This window comes from Limulus polyphemus, unplaced genomic scaffold, assembly GCF_000517525.1.
Source record: "Limulus polyphemus unplaced genomic scaffold, Limulus_polyphemus-2.1.2 Scaffold2684, whole genome shotgun sequence".
In the NCBI taxonomy this organism is placed as follows: domain Eukaryota; kingdom Metazoa; phylum Arthropoda; class Merostomata; order Xiphosura; family Limulidae; genus Limulus; species Limulus polyphemus.
This window is the reverse complement of record NW_013668294.1, coordinates 129,077-151,056: the sequence shown is the minus strand read 5'-3', so window position 1 is coordinate 151,056 and position 21,980 is coordinate 129,077. Positions and strand designations below refer to the sequence as shown.

The 21,980-nt window shown below is 31.6% G+C and overlaps 1 protein-coding gene across 3 annotated transcripts in view; it reads left to right on the top strand.

Moving 5' to 3' along the window:
* The first annotated feature begins 9,028 nt into the window (after nucleotides 1-9,028).
* Nucleotides 9,029-21,980, top strand: part of LOC106467629 (threonine aspartase 1-like) — a 51,800-nt gene continuing 38,848 nt past the window's right edge. Inside the window, exons 1-5 of one of the 3 annotated variants that reach the window (XM_022395832.1) lie at nucleotides 9,029-9,195; nucleotides 12,666-12,733; nucleotides 13,889-14,032; nucleotides 17,491-17,559; nucleotides 18,184-18,304. In XM_022395832.1, coding sequence (XP_022251540.1) covers nucleotides 14,027-14,032; nucleotides 17,491-17,559; nucleotides 18,184-18,304 — 196 coding nt within the window. In that variant the 5' untranslated portion in view covers nucleotides 9,029-9,195; nucleotides 12,666-12,733; nucleotides 13,889-14,026. Of the gene's footprint in view, nucleotides 9,196-12,357; nucleotides 12,411-12,665; nucleotides 12,734-13,888; nucleotides 14,033-17,490; nucleotides 17,560-18,183; nucleotides 18,305-21,980 lie in introns of all 3 variants that reach the window. The other 2 variants (XM_022395831.1, XM_022395830.1) reach the window with 2 other exon arrangements.

Below are 21,980 nucleotides of genomic sequence, written 5' to 3'. Positions count from 1 at the left end.
TTTAATGATAGAGAAAAAAAATTTTAAGTAATGATTAAAGAAAAAGTCAGCAGTATGAAATCTCGGTCCATTTCAGTAGATCTCAATAATTTTCTCGAAGGATGTTTCAAGGTTTGACATACAATTCTTTATATAAAAGCCTTCCTTTTCAAGTTTGTAGATTTTATAATTGTTAAAATTGTCACGTTTGCTATGATAAGCCTAATTTTGGAATTTAAATTTCTTGAAAACACCCAGGTTCAGATGCTATTCATTTTTAGGGATTTTATTTATTGATTATTGGTTTTACCTTGTATGCACATATAATGAATAATATGGTGATTTGAGACACTTCATGTACATGTGCTCACTATTATAGTATTATACCAGGGCTGCAAATCAGGATATATGTTTTGAGGTATTTTGATCAGACACAATTCACATTTGATTGATCATAAAATATAATTTTCTTAACATACCAATTTTTTATTATATAACATAAAATTACAGTCTATTTTATTCTTTTGCCAGTATATAAAAACTCAGTTTTAAACAAACAATACAAAATCATTAGTAACTTAGATTATGGTGAAGCATGTGCCTCATGATGCACTAACTGAAACAAACCTAAAGTTTAGAAATTTACGATCATTCAAGGAAGAAATGCAAATAGAATGTGAGAAAGAAAACAGTTCCAGCTTTCAGATTATATATATATGTATATATCTGTGATTTTATTAGCTTCAGAAACTCGAAAGTTTTAAAGAAAATCACACAGGAAGTTTAATTTCATAGTTTTTTGGCACCATGAATTTCAAAGGTTCACTCTTTTTAAACTTAAAATAAACAACAGGCTTGTAAAAAGTCTACAGATTTGCAGCTTCATTTCATATGTTGACAAGTTGTATTTGTGCAGGTGATAAGTTTACGATTTTCATTATCTCAATTACAGGGTTAGCAGTTCGTGTTTTTTTTTGTACGTGATATTAAGAGGAGATATCAGCCAGTTTTTTTTCAAAACTTAATGTCATGAATTTGTCCTGTAAAAGCATATTGGGCTGGAGAGGGTTGATGATTATGAATCAAGTTTAAATTGACTGGATACACAAAATAGAAATTTCTTATCAACAATAAAAACAATTGAAATTGTAAGGCTAGAGGAGACATGTTTTTGGATTTTCACCACAAAATTTTGAGAATTTCACAACCTACAAAAACAACAAGTCCAATTATACAGTTATTTAAAACCCAAACTAGATAATATTTATAATTTTGCTCTAAGTTTCTTACAGTTTAATTACTTATTATATATTGGAAAATGCTAAGTTTAAAGTTTTATTTTATTTGAAAGTTATTGTTGTGACATCTGTCTTTGAAAGGACATTCACCACTGAAAAGATAGAATGAGGTATCTTAGTTTTCTGCTAAATAAATTTGTTCACCAAAAACTACGACCATTATGACTATATAATTAATAGCTAAAATGATAGGGGATATGTTGAGGGGAAATATAAAATCTTATTAACGTTCATTTCAAAGAATTTCCTGTATCGAGAAAGATACTTGATCTTTGAAGATGGCGCGGCTCTTTGTGTTATGTTTTATCTAATATTTTTTCACATGAGGTTAAATCATGTAATTTCCACAACTTAAAACTGTGGCATTTACAAAAGATGAATTGGAAAATCTTCTTGGACCACACAATAGACCTGTAGGATCGTTTTTTTTTCAGTGCAGATACGACTGCCAAATCAGTGATGTAGCCACTTCATTCATCAAAACAACATGACTCAGTAATTTCCTTTGTAATTCAAATTGAGTGTAAAAAAACCATTACATGCCAGAAATTTTTGGTGTACCATGTGATTTCCCTTTAGTTAGGATTTGGCTATGGGTTTGTGGTTTCTTGAGCTACATTCTAAAACCTATTACAGCTTGCAAACAAATTTACATTTTCCAGCTAGTCAGGTATGATTACATCCATCAGCTCTCTTCTTAGCAGCTTGATAAATAGCTTGTGTTTACAAGGAGGAAGGGAAAAAAAAGGCTTTTTTTACTATATATGCCAGTGTAAAATCCATTTTGATGTACAACTTGACTTTAAATTTTAGGACTAAAAAAAGGGATTTTTTTTTCATGTACTATAGTGTATGTAGAGGGTTGAGTATGTTATATTAAAATTATTTTGGAGCCTCATCATGTAATTACAGTTCCTGTTCCCATGTTCAATCGTGCTCTACCTAATGACTGTAAATCCTCACAATAGCCCTGCAGGCTTTTCTTAACCCCTCCAGCATATGAGTACAATAGTTTCTTGGCACCTGTTTCAACAGTCTGATAATACAGAAATCCATAGGTGATGTATTTTGCAACTTGACCAGTATTTCTTTGTATTGAATAGCATGTATACCCATTTCGTTCTCCAACTGCTTGAAGCATGCAACAGTTGAAAAGGAGATATGACTAGAAGCCTTATCTTTATGAACCCATACCCTGTTGGCCTCATTTCCAAATAATGATCCATCTTGATTATACTTCATACTGTTGCCCAGGGCACGTGGATGACTTTTGATACTGACTTCTGTGATCATGGATTCTGACTTTTACAAGATGCTGTAATCTGCTTACCATGGCTTGGGTATGACTTGTTAAAGGTCATTTTCTGAATGGTCCTAGTGCCTAAAATTGATCCATATTTGTTTTTCATTGCTATTAAATACAAGGGATATTTGTCTTGGAAATTCTAAATCCTTGTTATGGTTTGAGTATATGAATATTTAGTGTCAGAAAGGGCTGTTACATACCCATCTTTATGATGATCAGTTTTTGGTTGCATCACACTACCTGTGAAACAACAAAGAATGTGAAAATATGGTTCTGATACATTACGTTCCACCGTGACTTTGTATCAGGTATGTTTGTCATGTGATTTGCATTTCAAAATTGGTTTAATCTAACATACTTAACATTGCAAATTAACTTGAAATATTGAAGAAAAACTGATGTAAGTTATAGATACTTTTTTTGTGTCTTCTTGTATCAGGTTCTTGAAACAATTCAAAATGTATCAATATTTTGTTGAGGCAAAGATATCCATTTTTGAAGTAAGTTCAGGGTTTGTTTTGTTTAGGCATAGATAATCATTTTCATAGCATGTTGGAAAACTACCTGAGTTATCTAAAACCCCTCGCTTGTTTGTCATAGTTAGAGATGTGAAACAAGCATATTATAAATTTATTCTAAAGATCTTTCATTCCAAGAGCATAAATAATTATTACAACTTTAGTCACCCAGTAAATAGCAGTTGTTATAAGACAAGGTTTCCATGTTTTAAATATTTGTCAAAAGCAGTCTTATGCTAATATAAATAGAAGGTAATTTATAAAAATCAGTTATATGACTGCTTCGTTGTAAAAGCACATTGAAATTAATCCTTTACTGCATTACACACAACAGTTTTAATTTGTCAAGATAGTTTCTTCACGTTAATACTTGAACAAAAGGTCGTAAACATCACCAGAATTTTGAGTAGGAAAGATTATTTTATACCCATGATCAAGCTTGAAGGTAGAGTGACTTGTATAAACTACTTTTTTTTTATATGAGACAATGAAAATTTATTGAAGAGACAATGTAAGAAAATGAACTGTTTGTTCTGGCATGGGAAATTAATTCTATTTCTAAAGTAATCATACATATTGTCAGTATTTCTGTTGCTGATCATTATTCCACTGCGTGATATATACTCAATGATCTGGTGTTTGTAAGTTGACGTCAGTTTTTGGGGCTAATTTTTAAGCTTCTAGGGGTCGACTTGCACACTGTCGTGTAACGAAAAGAAAGAAAATCACCTAGGTGTTTGGTTAAGAATAGTTTTTCTAAGGAATTTAAAATCAGTTAATTTGTTTCAATGGACATTATGTCAGATGAAACTTGTGATGTGGTTGGAAATACTCTTAAGTTTGTCAGACATCGTCTGGTGTCTGACTTTTATTTGCAGCCCTGTTAGATTTAAGTTCACTTTAGAACATTACAAAAATGTAATCAGTATTTAACCTTTATCCTTAAATTCATAACATTGACTAGATATGGATGTTATCAGTGCATTTTTTTTTTCTAAGACTAAACTGATATTTCCTTTTTTTTTGCATAAAATTGTAAAATCTCTGAAAGCTGTTGTTACTAACCTATATTTCAATTAGTGTCACAGATATTGACTTGGGTTAACATCAGAAGTTTGGGCTTTGGGCTGCTGTTTTCTTCTCTTTTAACTACTAATACAGCAGCAGGGTAGTATCTTTAGATTTTTATCCAGTTAAATGTCCTCCAATGGGCATCACAAGAGAAATCACTATGTTGTTATAGTTCTCCTTCTTCTTACTGTCAGTTTTGACCGTCTCTCATTCATACAGTAGAAAGATTCTCCTCATGCCGTTATAGATCACCTCGTTTATCTGTTTTTTCCTGCACCCACTTTCATATTATAATGTCTCATGCTTATGTTTCCATACAAAAACTTTAACCCCTGAAAGTTCAGTTTGTTCTTTTACTTTATTTTTTTTGACCTTTCGGAAAAGTTAAATGTTTGACCTTGTTCGTGTGTGAGGTATTAAATCATCTTGGCTGCAACTTTTTAAAGCTGGCCACTTGATTTCTGTTGCCATTCAACAGTTCATTTCCTGAATCTAACTCTGTACATATTCTGTATTGTAGTGTTTACTTCTGGGGGTGTTTTTAATAGATTTTATGATGAAATTCTTGGAATGATGCTTTCCTCATGGATGTTTCTCTTCCCCTTTATAAGAGTTTAAACTACCAGTTACAGAATTGTTACTGTACCGTTAGTGAACTACATCCTTCAAAACATTAACAAGATACCTTCGTATTTTCATTTCATCATATATTAAAAACATTAATTTGTGCTCATTCTTCATTGCACAATACCAAACTGTATATTCCAATTTTGGTGGTATTGAAACTTGCAAAGGTCTTGGATGATCATTATACATTATTGGTCATTTATTGCAACTAAATCAGTTCAAATATGAATGTTGTGGATATTAAACAAGTTTTAAAAATAAATGTGTATTAATAGATCAGGCATACCATTTAATACTTCCAATACTTGATGTTCGACTATCTTATGCAAATACTTACAAAGTAATCAATTGTTTTTATTGTACTTAAAAGAGAGAAAGACAAATACTTACAAAATGAATAAATGTTTTCAATGTAATTACAAAAAATATGTTTATGTAATACAGAGAAAAACAAATATTTACGCCCCCCCAGTGGCACAGCGGTATGTCTGCGGACTTACAACGCTAGAATCTGGGTTTCGATACCCGTGGTGGGCAGAGCACAGATAGCCCATTGTGTAGCTTTGTGCCTTAATTACAAACAAACAAATGTATATAGGAATGTCAAGATTATGCACCATAGATGCTATTAATTTATTCTAGAGAATTATTTAATCAGAGTGAATGAGCGAAAAATACATTTCAAGACACTATACATATAATATACACTACATTACTATATGAAGCCTAGTTTTATTCTTTTGATTTGCCCTTGTTCAGGGTTACTGAATTGAAGGAAGAATTTCCCGACACTGGTATAATTCAATGTGAAGTGGTAACTTAAATGATAGATTGGGTTTCACATTTATTTTTTAGAATCGTTAGATTTGTTTAATCTTTTAAAATGTTGTTTCTTTTAAATATGACATGAATTCCAACTGCTAACTTCCATAACCAAGAAAATTATTCATTTATACATTTATTTGGTATATTATGGTAAATTCTATAACTCCCTCAACTGCTGTTCTGCAAGCAGTTAGTAACATTCCTGTAAAGCGGATATGCGTTAATCCTCATAATCCTTTAGCTTTGAAAAGCAAGGTTACACAACACAACAATTACACAATATGGCTAATACTTGCTTAGCTCTGGAATGCGGTCATGCTCATTTCGACAAGTTGTACAGAGAATTACACAAATTAGTATGAGCTGCGTATTTATTTTCTTTGTATAATAGGAATGATCGTTGACGTTGTAACCTAAGCCATTGTAGGATACCAACTATATATATGCTATTGGCCTGAATTGAAAGCGTATAAAAATTACGTGTTAGATTTCTGTCATCGTTTTGTACAGGCCTTTTATATCCAGATCTAGCAGCAAGATAGTTTATAATAACAAATATCGAAGCCAGCCAGGATGTTTGTCAATAAATATTTTGTGTATTTGTTTACTTGTGTTTGGTTAATTGTTTTACTTATTCTGTCTTTGTTCATGCATAACATTTCTGCAACCTGCTCTATTGCTAAGAATTATAAATTTCTGTCAGACATTGTACTAAATACCATATAGTTTAACTCCGAGTTCTGATAAAAAGGCATTATGGTAGGTAGTCTACTATTGTCTTTTTCTGGCTTAGATCAAGATTAACATTTCATTTGCACAATCTCTAGAACCTCCTAAATGAATAGCAAAAGTTTTAGATATGAAAGTTTATATTTTATCTGTTATTTTCTCCACCCTAACACTAACTGTAACTAAGTCATCAACGTACAGTAAAATAAAATTTTGAAAGTTATGAAATAGAATGAACAATGCCCTAATATTCTTTTCCTTTGACTACACAATTTATTGCCATATCTTCACTTAATGATATTCACAATTTCAACTGTTTACCTGTTCACATATAGTTTATTTGTTTCGTAGTTTTATTGCCTGGCTTGTATGACTTACAGCTTATTCATCCCTAACTCAAAAGCAACAAACCTCAGTGGAAAGACTTTATTAGAGAACTCTTCCGAGGAGAACTATTTTTCAAAATAATAAAGATGTCATCCACGTACTGTATTTTAAAGTTGGTCGTACAATAGATGTACCAGATTTGATAGTATTAATTTATTGAATTATTCCCACACTTCAAAAAGTTATTTTCGGGTGTTTTACAGTTCTTTAAATAATTATTGATAACAATGTGACTTTCGTGATAAAAGAATTATTGTATTTTTATATTTTGTTATGGTGATCAAGAATTATCCCAAGGTGGTTGCTGCCAGGATTATTTAACTTTTCTTTATGCTGTACGTCGTTGAGAAAAGTGAGAACTAATTGTTTTTTTTTTAATTATTGTTGTTTCTGAATTTCGCGCAATGCTTCTAATTATGCTATCTGCGCTAGCCGTCCCTAATTTAGCAGTGAAAGACTAGAATAGTGGGATTGACCGTCACATATAACGCAACAACGGCTGAAAGGGCGAATATGCTTGGTGAATCGGGGATTCGAACACGCGACCCGGAGATTGGGAGTCGAGCGCTCTAACCACCTGGCCATGCCGGGCCAGTTTTTTTTTAGAGAATTGTTATGATGGCCCTTAGTTTGCATCCAGTTACTGATATACCCTTCTTTCATCCTATGGAAATAAATAATGGGTTACTAATATCACTAATCTCAATTCTCTTGTAATTAGAAGCAAATTACGAGTACCTCCTCTTCAGAAGAGCAAGTTGAACAAAATAGTCAAGCTATTATTATTAAGTTATCACTTTGTTTTATACCACGAGAGTACACTGAAGAAAAACATTGGTTTCTTTTACCAGACTGGATCTCATGCTCTAAAATGGCTATATCTATTTAACTAATCGTTTGAACTTCATTAGTTGACGTCAGTCGTGTTAAAAGCAGTGGCGGAATTAAGGTTGTGTGAGCCCAGGGGCTAATAATTTCTGTGGGCCCTACATCCCGTGTACTTTTACATAGAATAAAAGTATTTGGATTGAATGGAAATAAATCACTTCTGGTGGGCCCCATTAAGACCATGGGCCCTGGGACTGAGCCCCCTCTAGCCCCTACCTAAATACGACACTGGTTAGAAATAATATGATTAGTTGTTTTGTATATTATGAGTAAAAATGACTATCTCATAACACCTTTCTGAAAATTCTTAACAACATACACATGTTAATATAATTATTTATGCTGTTAGTTGATTGTTGTATCATTTTGTTACAAAATATAAAACGCGAGTGAAGCTGGATCTTCAGAGTTACGAAGTTGGATGTTTCATATTAGTAGATATATGGGGATTATGGACCATCTCTAGTGAATCAGTCCTTAATATTTCCATCTTAGGTTAATAAAAAAGTATTTAAATAAATGGAAGCAATTAAAATGTTAAAAGCTATTGGTAATATAATATTGAAACTAGTAAGCTGGGTGAACTAAGCCCAGGAGATAAATACTCTGTCTCAAAACTTAAAAAAAAAATTCAGTTTGATGATAAAATTTTAGCTGTGCTAATAAACAAATTCCAGGTATTTTTACCTGATCGATTTAATAGAAAGTTAACCGAGAAATATATTGAAGAAATAATAAAAGAACTAATATCGTTGAATTTAGAATGAATGTTGTTTAACATTCCCATTAATAAGTTCGATTCCCCGCATATCCCACATATAAAAAATACATATATACATGCATTCCTCCTATATATCTGGATTTCTTCTCCAAATTATTTTTTTTATTTTTGTATGTTTTGTATATATTTGTGCTTAATTACAAATAATAATAATAATTGATTCTCTGGAGGTGTTCCAGAACCCTATTTATCTACTACTTATATTGTATTTAAAATCTTAGTAGGTGTACGTTGTTAATTATTGTTCTTGCATTGATCATAATACCATTTTATTTTATGTAAGCATAAACAAAATACTATAGCACTATCTACAGTGACCTCAGTAAATTTTACATTTATATTTAAAATTTCAACTTTCCTTAAGAGAGCATCATGTTCTACAGTTGGCTGTCTACTGCGGAAAGGAAACTTCTGTTATTAAATATCGGAGTTAAAGAGAGAGAGCATGGGTTATTTACAGCATTTGTATCATATGTCTGTTTTTCACCGCATAAATCTTATTTTTTCAGCGTATTTCCTCAAGATGGATCTTAAAAAATCACTTAAACATTGGTAAAAATTATAGTTTAATTAATACACGCGAGATGTCACGCTAGTTTAGTTGTAAGCAGAATAATATTTAGGTGCATATGCTTACCCCAAACAGAAGTGACGAGACATTGAGTATTTTATTTACTATGCCAATAAACTTTAAAAAAGATAAAGTGATATTTTTATAGTGAAAGCATTTGAAATACATATTATTAGTACAAACGATGAACGAAGGCTTTATAGCACTTCATGTTGGTAAATGTTTCAACTGTTCAAGTGTTATCCAATAAATTTAGTAATTTACTAATAATTAAATAAAAAAATTTCAAATATATGTAATAATAATAATATAGATTGAGATTGATATTACCTAGGCTAGAGTAGAGGCTAAAACTCAGTTTTACTAAAACTTAGTAAGTAAAAGCTAAAATATGCAAGATAGTGCTACATATATATTGAAAAAGAAAGAATCAATCTTGCAACTACACAGTTGTAGTAAATGGCAATAGTAATCTGACAATTAGTATGTTTTTTGTTTTTTTACTTTTGTAATATATTGTGTAGTAAAACTATTTCAAACTACCTTTTAGTCTTACATGTGGGAAAGCCATATTACTACTGCAGTAAGTTTAGTGACATTGTTCATGTGGGTCAGGTCACTAATGATCCTTAGCATATTATATCATCAGACAACATTTTTAATTAAAATAAATTAGATACATAGATAATTTCAAGATAAGTAGTAAAAGAAATAATTATTATGCTTATGAGTTCATTATTATTTTTTCTGTTACATTCTGTCCCCTTTGACATCACTAGTATAGGAGCTTTACAATTCTGGTTTTATATCTTAGTAAGAGAAGGAAGTTAATTTAGTTTAATGTTTAGATAGTTAGATGTAATAAAAATTTTAGTATTAAATTAAAGCATATTTAAAATAAGTATTATGTCTGATCATTGTATTTGATTTGGAAATATGCATATATATTTATAGAAATAAAAATCTTTAGGAACATGTATATTTTGATGGTTATATTGTAATGTTTATTGTTCTGGATAGTCCATACAGCTTAACTGCCTAAAATATTTATTTATGCCAATGTAAATGTTGAAGTATTTCAATTTATTTTTGATCCATTATTCATACAAATATTTTTAACTGTTAAAGATATTAGTACACAGTTTTATACCGGGAAGTGGTATAATATTGTTGAATTCACTGAAGGCAAATGTTATGTAGATTGATCACTGTATATCAAAGTAAGGTACATGATAGTAATAAAATAACTTCTGAAGCTAGGGATACTGGTATGCTTGAGTTCACCTAGATGTCTGTTGAAGTTGCCAATTAGCCTATCCAGTTAATCCTTATGTTCTTAAACTTTATATGCACACATTAGTTCAAGCAACTGTAAGTAGGGAATAAAAATTATAAACATTTTGAAGAAACATTTAATTCTTCATTCCTTTCCAAGCAAAATGAACTATGTAAACAAATATAATTACAGGCCTAATAGAATTGGAGCCATTATTAATTGGCTGGGGTTAATGAACCCTACATGAGGACTTAAATTTTTTAAGGCAATAGTGAGAATTTGCTACCTCCTTGAAAAGCTGGTAACACGATTTGTAGTGCATACTTGAGAGATTTAAACATTTTAGCAATAATGTTAGAAAATAAATACTTTTACTCTCCAGATGATACTATTAACATTAATTTTATATCAGCTTATGTTTTGCCATTGTGGCTTCATCAGGGCTAGGAGTACCAGGATTAATACCAATAGCCCTGATAGGAAAATGTATCTCTATATTTTTCACTAATTCGGTTAATCAGAGAATACAGAATTATTTTGCAATAAATATTTTAATGTATTTCCTGTTATTTAGTGGACCTATCTTGTCACCATTATGGGAAATCATTGTTATATGCAAATACTACAATGGGAGATTTCAGGAGAGGGCTTGATGAATATTTGGGGAGTTGGGGCTATATATAGGCAGATTGGTGTTTGATGAAATGCATGGGATACATACAATAGGAAAATGGGTCTTGTTGTCCATAAAACTGTATATTAATATCTAAGATTTTCTTAATTCTTTTTTTTTCCAATTAAAATAAACTTTAGATTTTCCTTTACTGTTGTGGATATTTAAAATAGAAATAAGAGAATATGTTGTTAAACCCATGAACATTCAACTTACAAGTGTATTTGCTATTTCACCCCTTTAATAATGCAATCTTCTCTAAAGTTATATATAAATCACCTTTAAGTAAACAAGTTTTCAAGAGGGTGTACTGTGTTTTCTGAGAGTACACTTGTAAATTGTACATTCACAGGTCTAACAGTTTTGATAACCTCTTGTGTAGAATTGGAATGAGACTTTGAAATATCAGTTAGTTAAATTTAATTAAAAATGTGGTATAATAGAAAGTAATAGTATTAGTTAAAAGGTGATTTTAGTGTTAGATTAATCTCATAAATGTTAAATAGCTTACTTTTAGTTAAATATACAATTATTTGGTGAGTAGATTGAAAACAGAGAATTAAGACATAAATTTAAATGGTTAGAAGTAGTTCAAGGACAGGTGGAGTAGAATTTATAAGATGCAATAGAGATCAGGACTGTGTTACGTTTAAGAGCTGTGACTGTCAGAAAAAACAATACACTACTCTTTCAGAACTTGTTTGCTTGAGGGTAAGTTAGAAATAGCTTTGGAGAAGATTGCATTATTAGAGGAGTAAAATAACAGCTTAGGAACAGAAATTAAAGAAGCAAGACAAGAATTGGATAAACTTGGGCTAAAAATTGTTGTATGAAAGGATGAAGATGTGAATGCTGGATTTATGGATAGTACACTGTAATAAAAGCTAAAGCTATAGAGACAGGTTCAGTTAGCATTTAAGAACCAGTCTCTTAGTTGCTGGTACCAAGGAATGTTCCCATTTTGTAGTGCATGTATGAGGTATAGTTTAAAAATAATTAGTTAAGCTTCACCATGAATATTGTGTATGGCTTTGATCTCCTTATTGGGCACGGATCAAGGGAAGACTTCTAGGATGTTTCCAGGAATGGTGAACTTGTTGTACAAGGATAGGTTGAGATCCTTAAATTTATCTTCTTTCGAGAAACAAATGATAAGCAGTGATCTGATAGAAGTTTACAAGATTATGTGTATGGGGGCAGGGGGTGATAGGAATGTGCTATATTCTGAAGATAGTAGGAGGGGAGGATGCAAGTTTAAAGTATGGGAAAGACAGGCAGGACAACAGTGAAGACAGTTTTATTTTTTTAACAAGGTGGTTGACTTATGGAAAAACTACTTTTGGCAGTAGAGGAGACCATCAATTTACAGAAGCTTAAAGAGGGGAATTCATGATTTCTTGAAATTTAAATTTTTTTACTTTTCTCAAGGATGGGTGTGCAAGAACAGTCTTGAAAGACCAAATGGCCTTTGTTGTCCATAGGTATTAATTTTTATGTTTTATGATGATGTTTAAACTAACTATTTGTAAATAATAATAGTAACACATTTCTGAAAAATTGCAAACAGTAGTATAAACAAGTTGTAAAATATATATACTGTTATTACTTTGAAGAGTAAAGATACTATATTTTGGTATACATTTTTTCCACTATTAATGATTTATGTATTAAGAACAAAATTTCATAAAACCTGATTTTTAAAACATTTGTTATAATTTGTGTTCTGTTTCTTGAAGGTGCTGGTCATCATTCCATGGAAAAGAAACATGCATACAAGACCTTGTGTAAAAAGTCATGTCAAAAGGTATGTAATAAAGATACATTTTATGATAAATATGTATAAAAGATTTTTCTGAAATAATTAAATTCTACTATGTTTGAAACTTTAGAAGTAGTTTATTTTGCATTCAAGTCATACCAGTATAAAAATTATAGAAAGAATTACAGTTGTAAGCTGTGCATTCACAGTTCTAACAGTTTTTATAATCTCTTGTAAAATCAGAGTTAGACTCTTACAGTAAATAGTGAGTAGACCGTATGGGTCATCTAATACAGAGATAAAATAATAATAATAATAGGTAGGCAATCAACGATTTATAAGCATAAGGAAAAACTTTATTGATGGTGGAGATAAAATAGCAAAATATAGACCTTCCAGAAACTACTATTTAAGACAAAAGTTCGGCTAAGAGTATGAAAAATGGCACCCCCATCCCCAAAATAGTGGGTGGACAGTGTTCATTTTTCCAAAGAAGTGGATAGATTCTGTCTTCCTGCATGTACCTTTAAGTTTAATACTGTGTAGAATACCTTACATAAATAAATTTTGTGTTTTTAATTCCATTATCCCAGGTTTACACACATAAATATGAGTGTATATTATTTCTGTGTATGTGGTATGGTAGTATAAGTTATGAATTTCACTGATAAAAGCTTTTTTAGCTATAAAATGTGTAAAACTGAGTTTCAGCAAACAAGTTTAAAACTCTGGTTTTATCTGGGATTTAAAAATAAACATGAATACTCAAGCTTGTGGTAACATGTTCCAAAAATATAATTTATATACACATGTTATTTAATTGAAATTTCCTTTGAAATAGTTCAGATCTGAAGAAAGACCCATCACAGAAGAAACTAGGGAAGAAATGCTAACTTTACAATGTGCATAAAACTTCCATATACTTTAGGATATATTGAAGTTCCTTGTAATCAAAAGTTGTGCATAGTTATACTTGATGTCAATGACAGATGATGGGATGAGGGGGGGATCTGCAAGTTTCATTAGAATGAAGGTAACTTTGTTAATCACAGTTACAAATCCTAACCACATAGATCAACACCCTCAATCTGTTTTAGTTTAAGTGCTTTTGACCTCACATAAATAAATATAAATATTAGGTTTTTATACATTGATACGTCTTCCCTATCATTACTGCATTGTTCCTTTTTTTTTGTAAAGCTCCCTGCAAATAAATTGCTGCCTATAAAATGAAGAAGGTGCATGGAGGCAGCTGATGTATTTTTCCAAAATCTGCAGCCACAAATCATGAAGTTTCAGAAAGCAGATCTCACTCAATTTACATCTTTTTAAAAAAATATGAGGGTAAGCTACAGTCTTCTTTCTTTGGGTTTACTTTGAAATGCAAACATGGATGTGGAAGTAGACACTCAAACATACATTGAAATGTGGAACAGATATGTACACAAACCTAATTGTATGGACGTGGATGCAAAACAGTAAATATAGACACAGACCCTGAAAAAAGAAAAGCTTTTGAAAAACAACCAATAGAATGATTGGATGAGAGAAAGAAAAGATTTTACAGATCCTTCTTTTCTTAAATGGACAAACAGCATTGAACTGCACGAGACAGACCATTAAGAGGCTCTTAATAATAACAGTTTCATGTTATTATTAAGATAATTCAGTCAAACTAGATTCCTGTAACAAGGGAAGTGCCTTAGATCCAGTACTTTATCTTTAGGTTTTTTCTCTTTACATTAATGATACTTAAAAGGGCATAATTACTAAATTAGTAAAGTTTCCTGAGGACATTACACTCTTAAGTATTTACTACTGCATTGAGAATGTTAAGTAATACAGAATCTGAAAGATATTTGGAAAATGACCTTTAATTATAGTAAGTGCAAGGTAATGCATTGGGTTATCATAATTTTGATTACATATCTAACACAGGTGGGAACCTACTCAATAAAATGACTGAAAAGTAGATTTTGGCATAGCAGTAGATAAGTCACTTAAGCCACCAAGGCACTACTTTGTTGCCAGTCATAAATCTCATAGAATTTTAGGTTGTATTTATAGAAATATTGATTACAAGTGAAAGAGGTAATTATCTCTCAATGCAAATTACTAGTTAGGCTTACTTAAAATATTGTGTATAGTTTTGTTTCCTTATCTGAGAAAAGATATTGAGTGATTGGAAGGGGTTGAGAGGAGAGCTACAAGAATGATTATGGGGACAGGAGGGTTATCTTATAAGGACAGGTTAAAATAGCTTATTTTCTCTTGGGAAGAGAAGGGTAAGAGGTGTTCTTATTGAAGTATACAAGATTATCCAGGGTACTGATATGATAAAGCCCTCTAAGTTCTTTGTGCTGTATTCTGAAGACAATAGGATGAAAAGACAAAATATTAAGATTTGGAAAAGACAAGCTAGGTTTCGTTTAAAAATGTGTACTTTTATAAAGGAGTGATTGACATGCAGAATGATTTGCCATCATTAGTAGTGAAGGCTGGCACTTTACAAGAGTTTAAGAGGAGATTTGATGATTATCTGATAAAAAACAAAACAAGGTCCTCAGGTGAGTGTGAAATGATAACATTGAAAGACAAAATGATTCCCTTGCTGTCTGTGTGTTTGGTTGTGAAAATGCAAGATATATGCAGAGTTTAAGGGATGTTTAGATATAAAATTATTCTCAAACAGGTGCAGATACAAAACTAATTTTAGAGATGTGGAAGCAAACATTGAAAGACAGACCTTGAAAGAAAACTTTTGATATAATGGTTATGAAAAATGTGAGTTATATGCAGAGTTTGGTGAACTGATGTATTCGTTTTAACAAGCCCTTTCTCTTATGAAATGTCAGTCTCCACACCTTTTGATATGAAAGTTTGATATAGTATCAATAATATGCTTCAGGTTCAATATTGTTTTCAGACACTGTTCACACATACAGTAACAGTTGGTTAAAAAAAAGGACTAGATACTTGCATATGGATTAAAAATAGATTTAAGTGAGATTTTTATTAAAGGAAACAATTTTTGTGGTTATAAAAATCAAGTAACATTCTGTGTCCAGGTCTTTTCCATTAGGGTCTGAAATTTGCAAAATTTCTAACTGGTTTTCATAAGGTTTAACTGGTCCACTCCACTTCCATTTTTATCAACTGCAGATACCAATTTTTTAAAGGGCACAATTGCTAATATGTATTTGTAACATTAAACAAAACTCTTTAATTGAAAACAACAGTTTGTGATTATATCATTTTTGGAATGTACATAATCTGTATGTTAATCCAGATAAATGAAAAGAAAATAACATGAGATTACTTTTTAATACTGGTCAAAAGGTGAGCTATTTCTCCACTGAGATGTTAACATTTATCACACTTTGTTTGGATCAAACCCTCCATTCACATGTTCCAGGAACCTCCTTTTCATTTCAGATGTCATAGGGATTTCCCATAATGTTTAAAAATAGACCAGGGATCCCCAGGAAACTAGAAGCTTTATTTGGAAGATTGAAGTAAAGAAGATACTTCCATAAAATAAAAATACAACTATATATTTCAAAAAAAGTATAAAAATGTATGTTTGATGACAAGATAAAATAGGAAAAATTATCGAAATTCTAATTGGGCCCAACTGGGCTGATTAGATTTTTATTTTTTGCTATTGTAGTAGGTCTATGGGTCTCCTAGGTAGTCTGAGCCAATTAAATGATGCAAATTTTAGACCCTGGTTTCCATGTCCATATTTCAATGTGATCTTTTCTTTGGGCACTTACAGAAGATTTTCTGATGTGTAGAACCTTGTTAAAGATATTTAGATTTTGTATCTTCTTTGTAGTACAATCCAAGATGTAAAATATTTAGATTGTTACTATGAGCTAGACGAAATCCAACAAAAATGGCATTAATTGCACTTGTGACCATTAAAAAAGCCTAAACTTAAACAAATGGATGTACATAATGATTTTTGAACTCTGTTACTAATACCACTTCAAATATTAATTACTCTTCAATGATCCAGGATTTCACTAAGGTTAAGTACCATTTTGAAATTTTAAATTAAGGTCATATATACACTGTTGAGTTGTTTTCAACAACTTGAGATGTGGTTTTGTTGAATGTAATATTTTTCTAAAACTAATTTTCCTAAACCTTTTTTTATTTCACTTTGCCCTTCTCCAAAGTTATGTTATTTTGAGCTGTTATGCATATAAATAAATAAATATACCCTTCCTATATTTCTATTACATTAGAAAGTTCAGACATAAGGGCTATGTGATTTCTTAAGAGGACACTGCTGTAAAGGTTAGGAAACACTGCTGATATAGCAAAAAAAAAGAGAGAGACTAGAATATGAAAGGAAAGATTCATGATTTTCGTAAGTAATTGAGAACAAGAGTGCTTTTAGTATTTTCTGGGATTCCAAGAATAATACAGATTTTGGTCCCCATCTGCTTGCTCTTGCAAGGTCAAAATGATAAAAAGTTTACAAGATATACATTAACATCTTGCTACTACATATGCTTATATATATTAGACATGTAATAGATTGTCTGATGGAACATAAGGTGGAGAGTGGTGGGAAAAAGTAATTAATTGGACATAAATTTGTGTTGTCATCCTGCTTTTTGGATTCATTTAAATCTCAGGTCCAGGCAGTTGCTGGGACTTTGAATATCAAGTAATGTCCCAAGTAGAAAAGGTTTTTGGAGATCAGGAACATCATTTATGACCAGAATGGACACTAGCTATCATTGAGGAAGCTTATAGAATCTCTGTTTTAATGAATGATTTCTCTTTAGGTAACAATAATGCTGAAAGATGGTTGCTCTGCAGTTGAAGCTGTTTCTGCAGCTGTTGTTTCTTTAGAGGTAAAGCTAACATAATGTACTGTTTTTGCATTATAATTTTTTTCTTTGTCATTATTTCACACAGAATTTTGTTGAGTTTTAAAAGTGCATTAATGAACTGAACTCTTATTGGTTCAATTTTATTTAAATTACTATATGCAGCTCTTCAGAACTCTTATTGGTTCAGTTTAATTTAAATTACTCTATGCAACTCTTCAAGAATGCATTTACCAAATACTTTTATAATTCACCAAGAGAATTTTATTTTTGAATAAAAAAATGTTTACTGACTGAGTATTTTGGCAGTAGTGTTTAACTTTAAACAGCATATTAATTAATGGAAATGTTTGTTCAGATTTTTAAACACAAAAAGCCTATCTTAAGGATACTTGTAAAATTTTGTTGAGTCTACAGTTGGTTTTTTAGTTGTACTGAATGAAATTAGTTCATTTTCAAACTGTACTTGAAAATATTTAGCATCTAGATATAATTTTTCTTAGAACTTGATAGTTTTATTACATATTGCTTGCTATTCGTTAGTTGTGAAAGTTGAAAATAGTTAATTTTCATAAATAATTGTGGCTCATACAAACTTCGTTCATAAGATACTTTTTTAAACTTGGTTATATATTTCTTGTTATTAAGAACTCTCTACTGACAAATGCAGGACGTGGCTCTAATCTTTCATTAAGTAGAAAAGTTGAGTGTGATGCATCTATCATGGATGGCAGAACATTAAACTTTGGTGCTGTTGGAGCCCTCTCAGGTTAGTGTTGTTTTTAATGTTTTGAAATAGTTTGTATGTAATTGTACAAGGTATGTTTGTGATTTTTAAATAATGTTTTCCTAATAAATTGAAGATACTGTATCTCATTAGATTTTATACAGGAGACTAAGGGGCAGAACTTTTAGTATGGGTTGGTTCTGACAAAAGTTTATATGAGAAACTAGAGGACAGAATTGTCCATAGAGCTAGGTTTTAAGATATGAATCAAGTCAGGTAAAATGTGAATTTGATTTGGTTCTATTTCAAAGACCATGGTATAAAATCTTCCACAGAGTTTGGTTGTAATATATGAATTTGATTAGGATTTATATAGGAGACTGAGTTACAGATATTCCAGTTCTAAATTTGAGGAATTATGAAGCTGAACAAAGAAAAAAAAAAACAACTACAATGAGACAAATATTAACTTGAAGCGACAGTAGATAAGGTTAGAAAAAATCTTAACATATTTATGACTTTCGATAGGAATATCATTTATTTTGTTTTTTTATTATGTATATTTTTTGCATGATACTTAACCTCTTATGCAGTCTTGTTCATTATAAGTTCCTTTTTTTTTCTTTTATGTAGAATAAATTATTATCTTGTTCATTACAACCATTATAAGCCATTTTATGTTCTGAAGATTCTAAAATATATATAAAATATATATTAAAAAAGATTCAGAAAGTTAAAGATTCAAAATTATAAAATACATAACTTCTTTAATTACATATGATTGTCCTGGAATCGGAAGGTAATATCCATGTTTTGTACATGTTCTAAAACTTGCTATAACCTGGTACAAATTAATTCTTAGTCAGAAACAAATGCTGTGTATAATATTTAAAATTAATAATGTTAAGTGTTTTGTTACTGCTACTCAGAACAGGTAAGTTTATTGGTTTTTTGAAGATTTAACTGTGGTGTATCAGATGTAAAGTATTTTGATGTTCATGTACTGCAGGATGATTATAAAGAAAACCCAAAATTTAAAATGATTATGTTTTAAAAACAGCTTGTCCTAGGGGAACAAAATTTACCTGAAGGACATACAAAATCATGTTTTATTCAGGAAAATTTGGAAATGTGCAGATTGTTTTAAAGCCTTATAATTCTGTATTTTCAAATTGCTTATTTGCAGATTAACATTATTTCTTTTCTTTTTGTGACTTTCAGTAATGCAAGGATGATTAATAAAATACATATCAGTGTACATGCAGGATTGGGTAACTATTGTTTGAATATGCTATCAAAATAATGACTGTTTTACTTTGGTCAGAAGGCAATTCCAAAGAGAAAAAGGATGCTAACTTCCTGGCTAGTGAGATTCCCAGACATTGCACCAGCAGCTAATTTGCTGTAATGTTTGTAAAAAAGGAATGCATATCAGATTAATTTACAAAACATTGAGGATTTGAAAACAGCCATTAACCCTAGAACACCAGCATGGGGTCACTATGACCCCATAAGTTAAACCTATATATACTAAACTAGCCACACTGGTGTTTTAGGATTAAAAATGAAATTGTGAGGATCAATGAACACTGACCAGAATAGGTAATGCTTCCAGTAGCTTCATTTAGTAGTAGGCTTGATATGCTGATTGAGATCAATTAAAAATGTATTGAACACTCCATGTGAAACATCCTACATCGTGGTCAAGTTTTCCTGAATAAAACTTGTGGTCTTTGTGTTTGTGGTGAAACTAATTCCTGTATGGCAAGTAGGTTTGTAGGATATAATCATTTTAAAGAAAGGTATTTCTTTCACCACTATTTATATGATTATTATTTGTGTAATCTTATAATGTTGTGTATGGATATTAGGAAAGATTATGTTGACCTTATGATGTTTTACCTGATGGATAAATGCTATTATATTAATAATGTATGTAAAATTGTTTTTCTGAGACAATAACTCATCTCCACACACAGTTTAGCTATCTTACTTGTGCATCCGCCAGAGGAATTTGTATGCCACTAGGTTTGAGACAACTTCCACCTAATTTCACTTGAATTGTGCTACTGCATGAAGATGTCATCATGTGACAAAAGCCCTCCACCAATAGGAGAGTAACACACTTCCATGCACAATAATTCTAACTTTACATTTGTACTTTTGAACTTCATTCTTTTCCTCAGTGCTGTAAGACATAGATATGTTTTAATTTGCTAAGATTTGTGTCTCATTGTACTTAATTTGTTATGTACTTTCAATTTAATGTGACTTTAGCTAGTTCTTGCATGAGTGAAGAATTTATTCACACAGAAAGTGCTTCAACCATAACTTCTGGAAGTTCCTTAACTATGGAAGACATGAAAGCCATAGGTTAACAAGTTCTGGGATCCATCATGTAGCATGGGCCTTCAGCTCCCATCCCTTCCTGTCAATTTGAAATTGAGACTGAAGAGGTCGAAGTTGATCACCTTTTTCTTCCTCCTGATTTTGCCTGGTGAAGACAGTTCTCAAACTTTTCCTCTCCTTTCCAAGACTTAGTGTCTCAGGTATGTATTATTCTTTCTCTTTCTCCTGTTTCTTATGACATTTCACAATCTCTACTCCATAACCCTAATCCTCTTGATTATTTTGTATTTCCTTCCTCTCCTGATATTACAGTACATACTGATTTGATCCTTGATCAACTTTGTACATGCAGTTTTATGTTTCGCCCTTCTCATTTAACCGATTCTTATGTTTCTGATTTCAACCATTCCATTTTCTCATTTCTCGACTTCCAGTTTTTAGAATCACTCTTACCTGTATGGGGAGCAGACTCCGTATCTCCCATTTCCCTTTCCAGTGCCAAATTTTATTGTCTCTGTATATTTTTTACTACCCTCCTTTACTACCTCTCCTCTATAAACCTCATGTCTGAGGCACCCCAGATAATTTTTCAGGAGTAACTCGTTCCCCCCTTTTTTTTAAACTTTGATCAATTCCACCTCTTATGCCATTGTCCTAATGACCTTGTTCCTATATTGTTAGGACTTATTGGGTAGGATTACCTTCCTTTCTTAAGTTAATCTCCCTACCTCCTTTTTCTGCAACCTTTGCCTTGCCCCCTATCGTTGTCCATAGGTTTATGGTGGTGTTCCTGTTTTATTGGAGTCTGGGCTGAAGCTGCTTGGTACCAATCCTCTCTGACTTCTTTGGTTTCCTGTCTATCTCAACCTCATCCTGCTACTTTTGATCCTTGCCCTGGTCCATCTACCCCTTGCCTTTCTGTTCCTACTTTGCAACTTTCCTCCTCAACCAATCCCCCATCTACCTGCTCAGCTGGTCAGTTTGGGACCCTGGGATTCTGTCTTTGTGCAAAGTTATTTGATGGCACATGGGTTGTCTCTCCACATCTCTTCCCCTCTACAGTTTTAACCAGTCTCTTTTTGTCTTCCCACTAATCCTGTCTGTCTTCAATGTTTCGATGGAAGAGGCATCAGATCTAAAACATTCCATTGAGAATGGTTCACAACCCCTCTCTTGTTTTTACTCTCATATGTTTGTGGTTCATAAGAAGACCAGGGACTGGTATCTGGTAATTGACCTTTTAGCACTTAATTGATTTTTGGTTTTCACACACTTGCAGAGGAAGAATTACCTTTCTCTTCATTGGTCATTTTCACTAAATCAATGTTTTTAATGCCTTTCTCCACATTCCAATTGTTCTGTCTTCTAG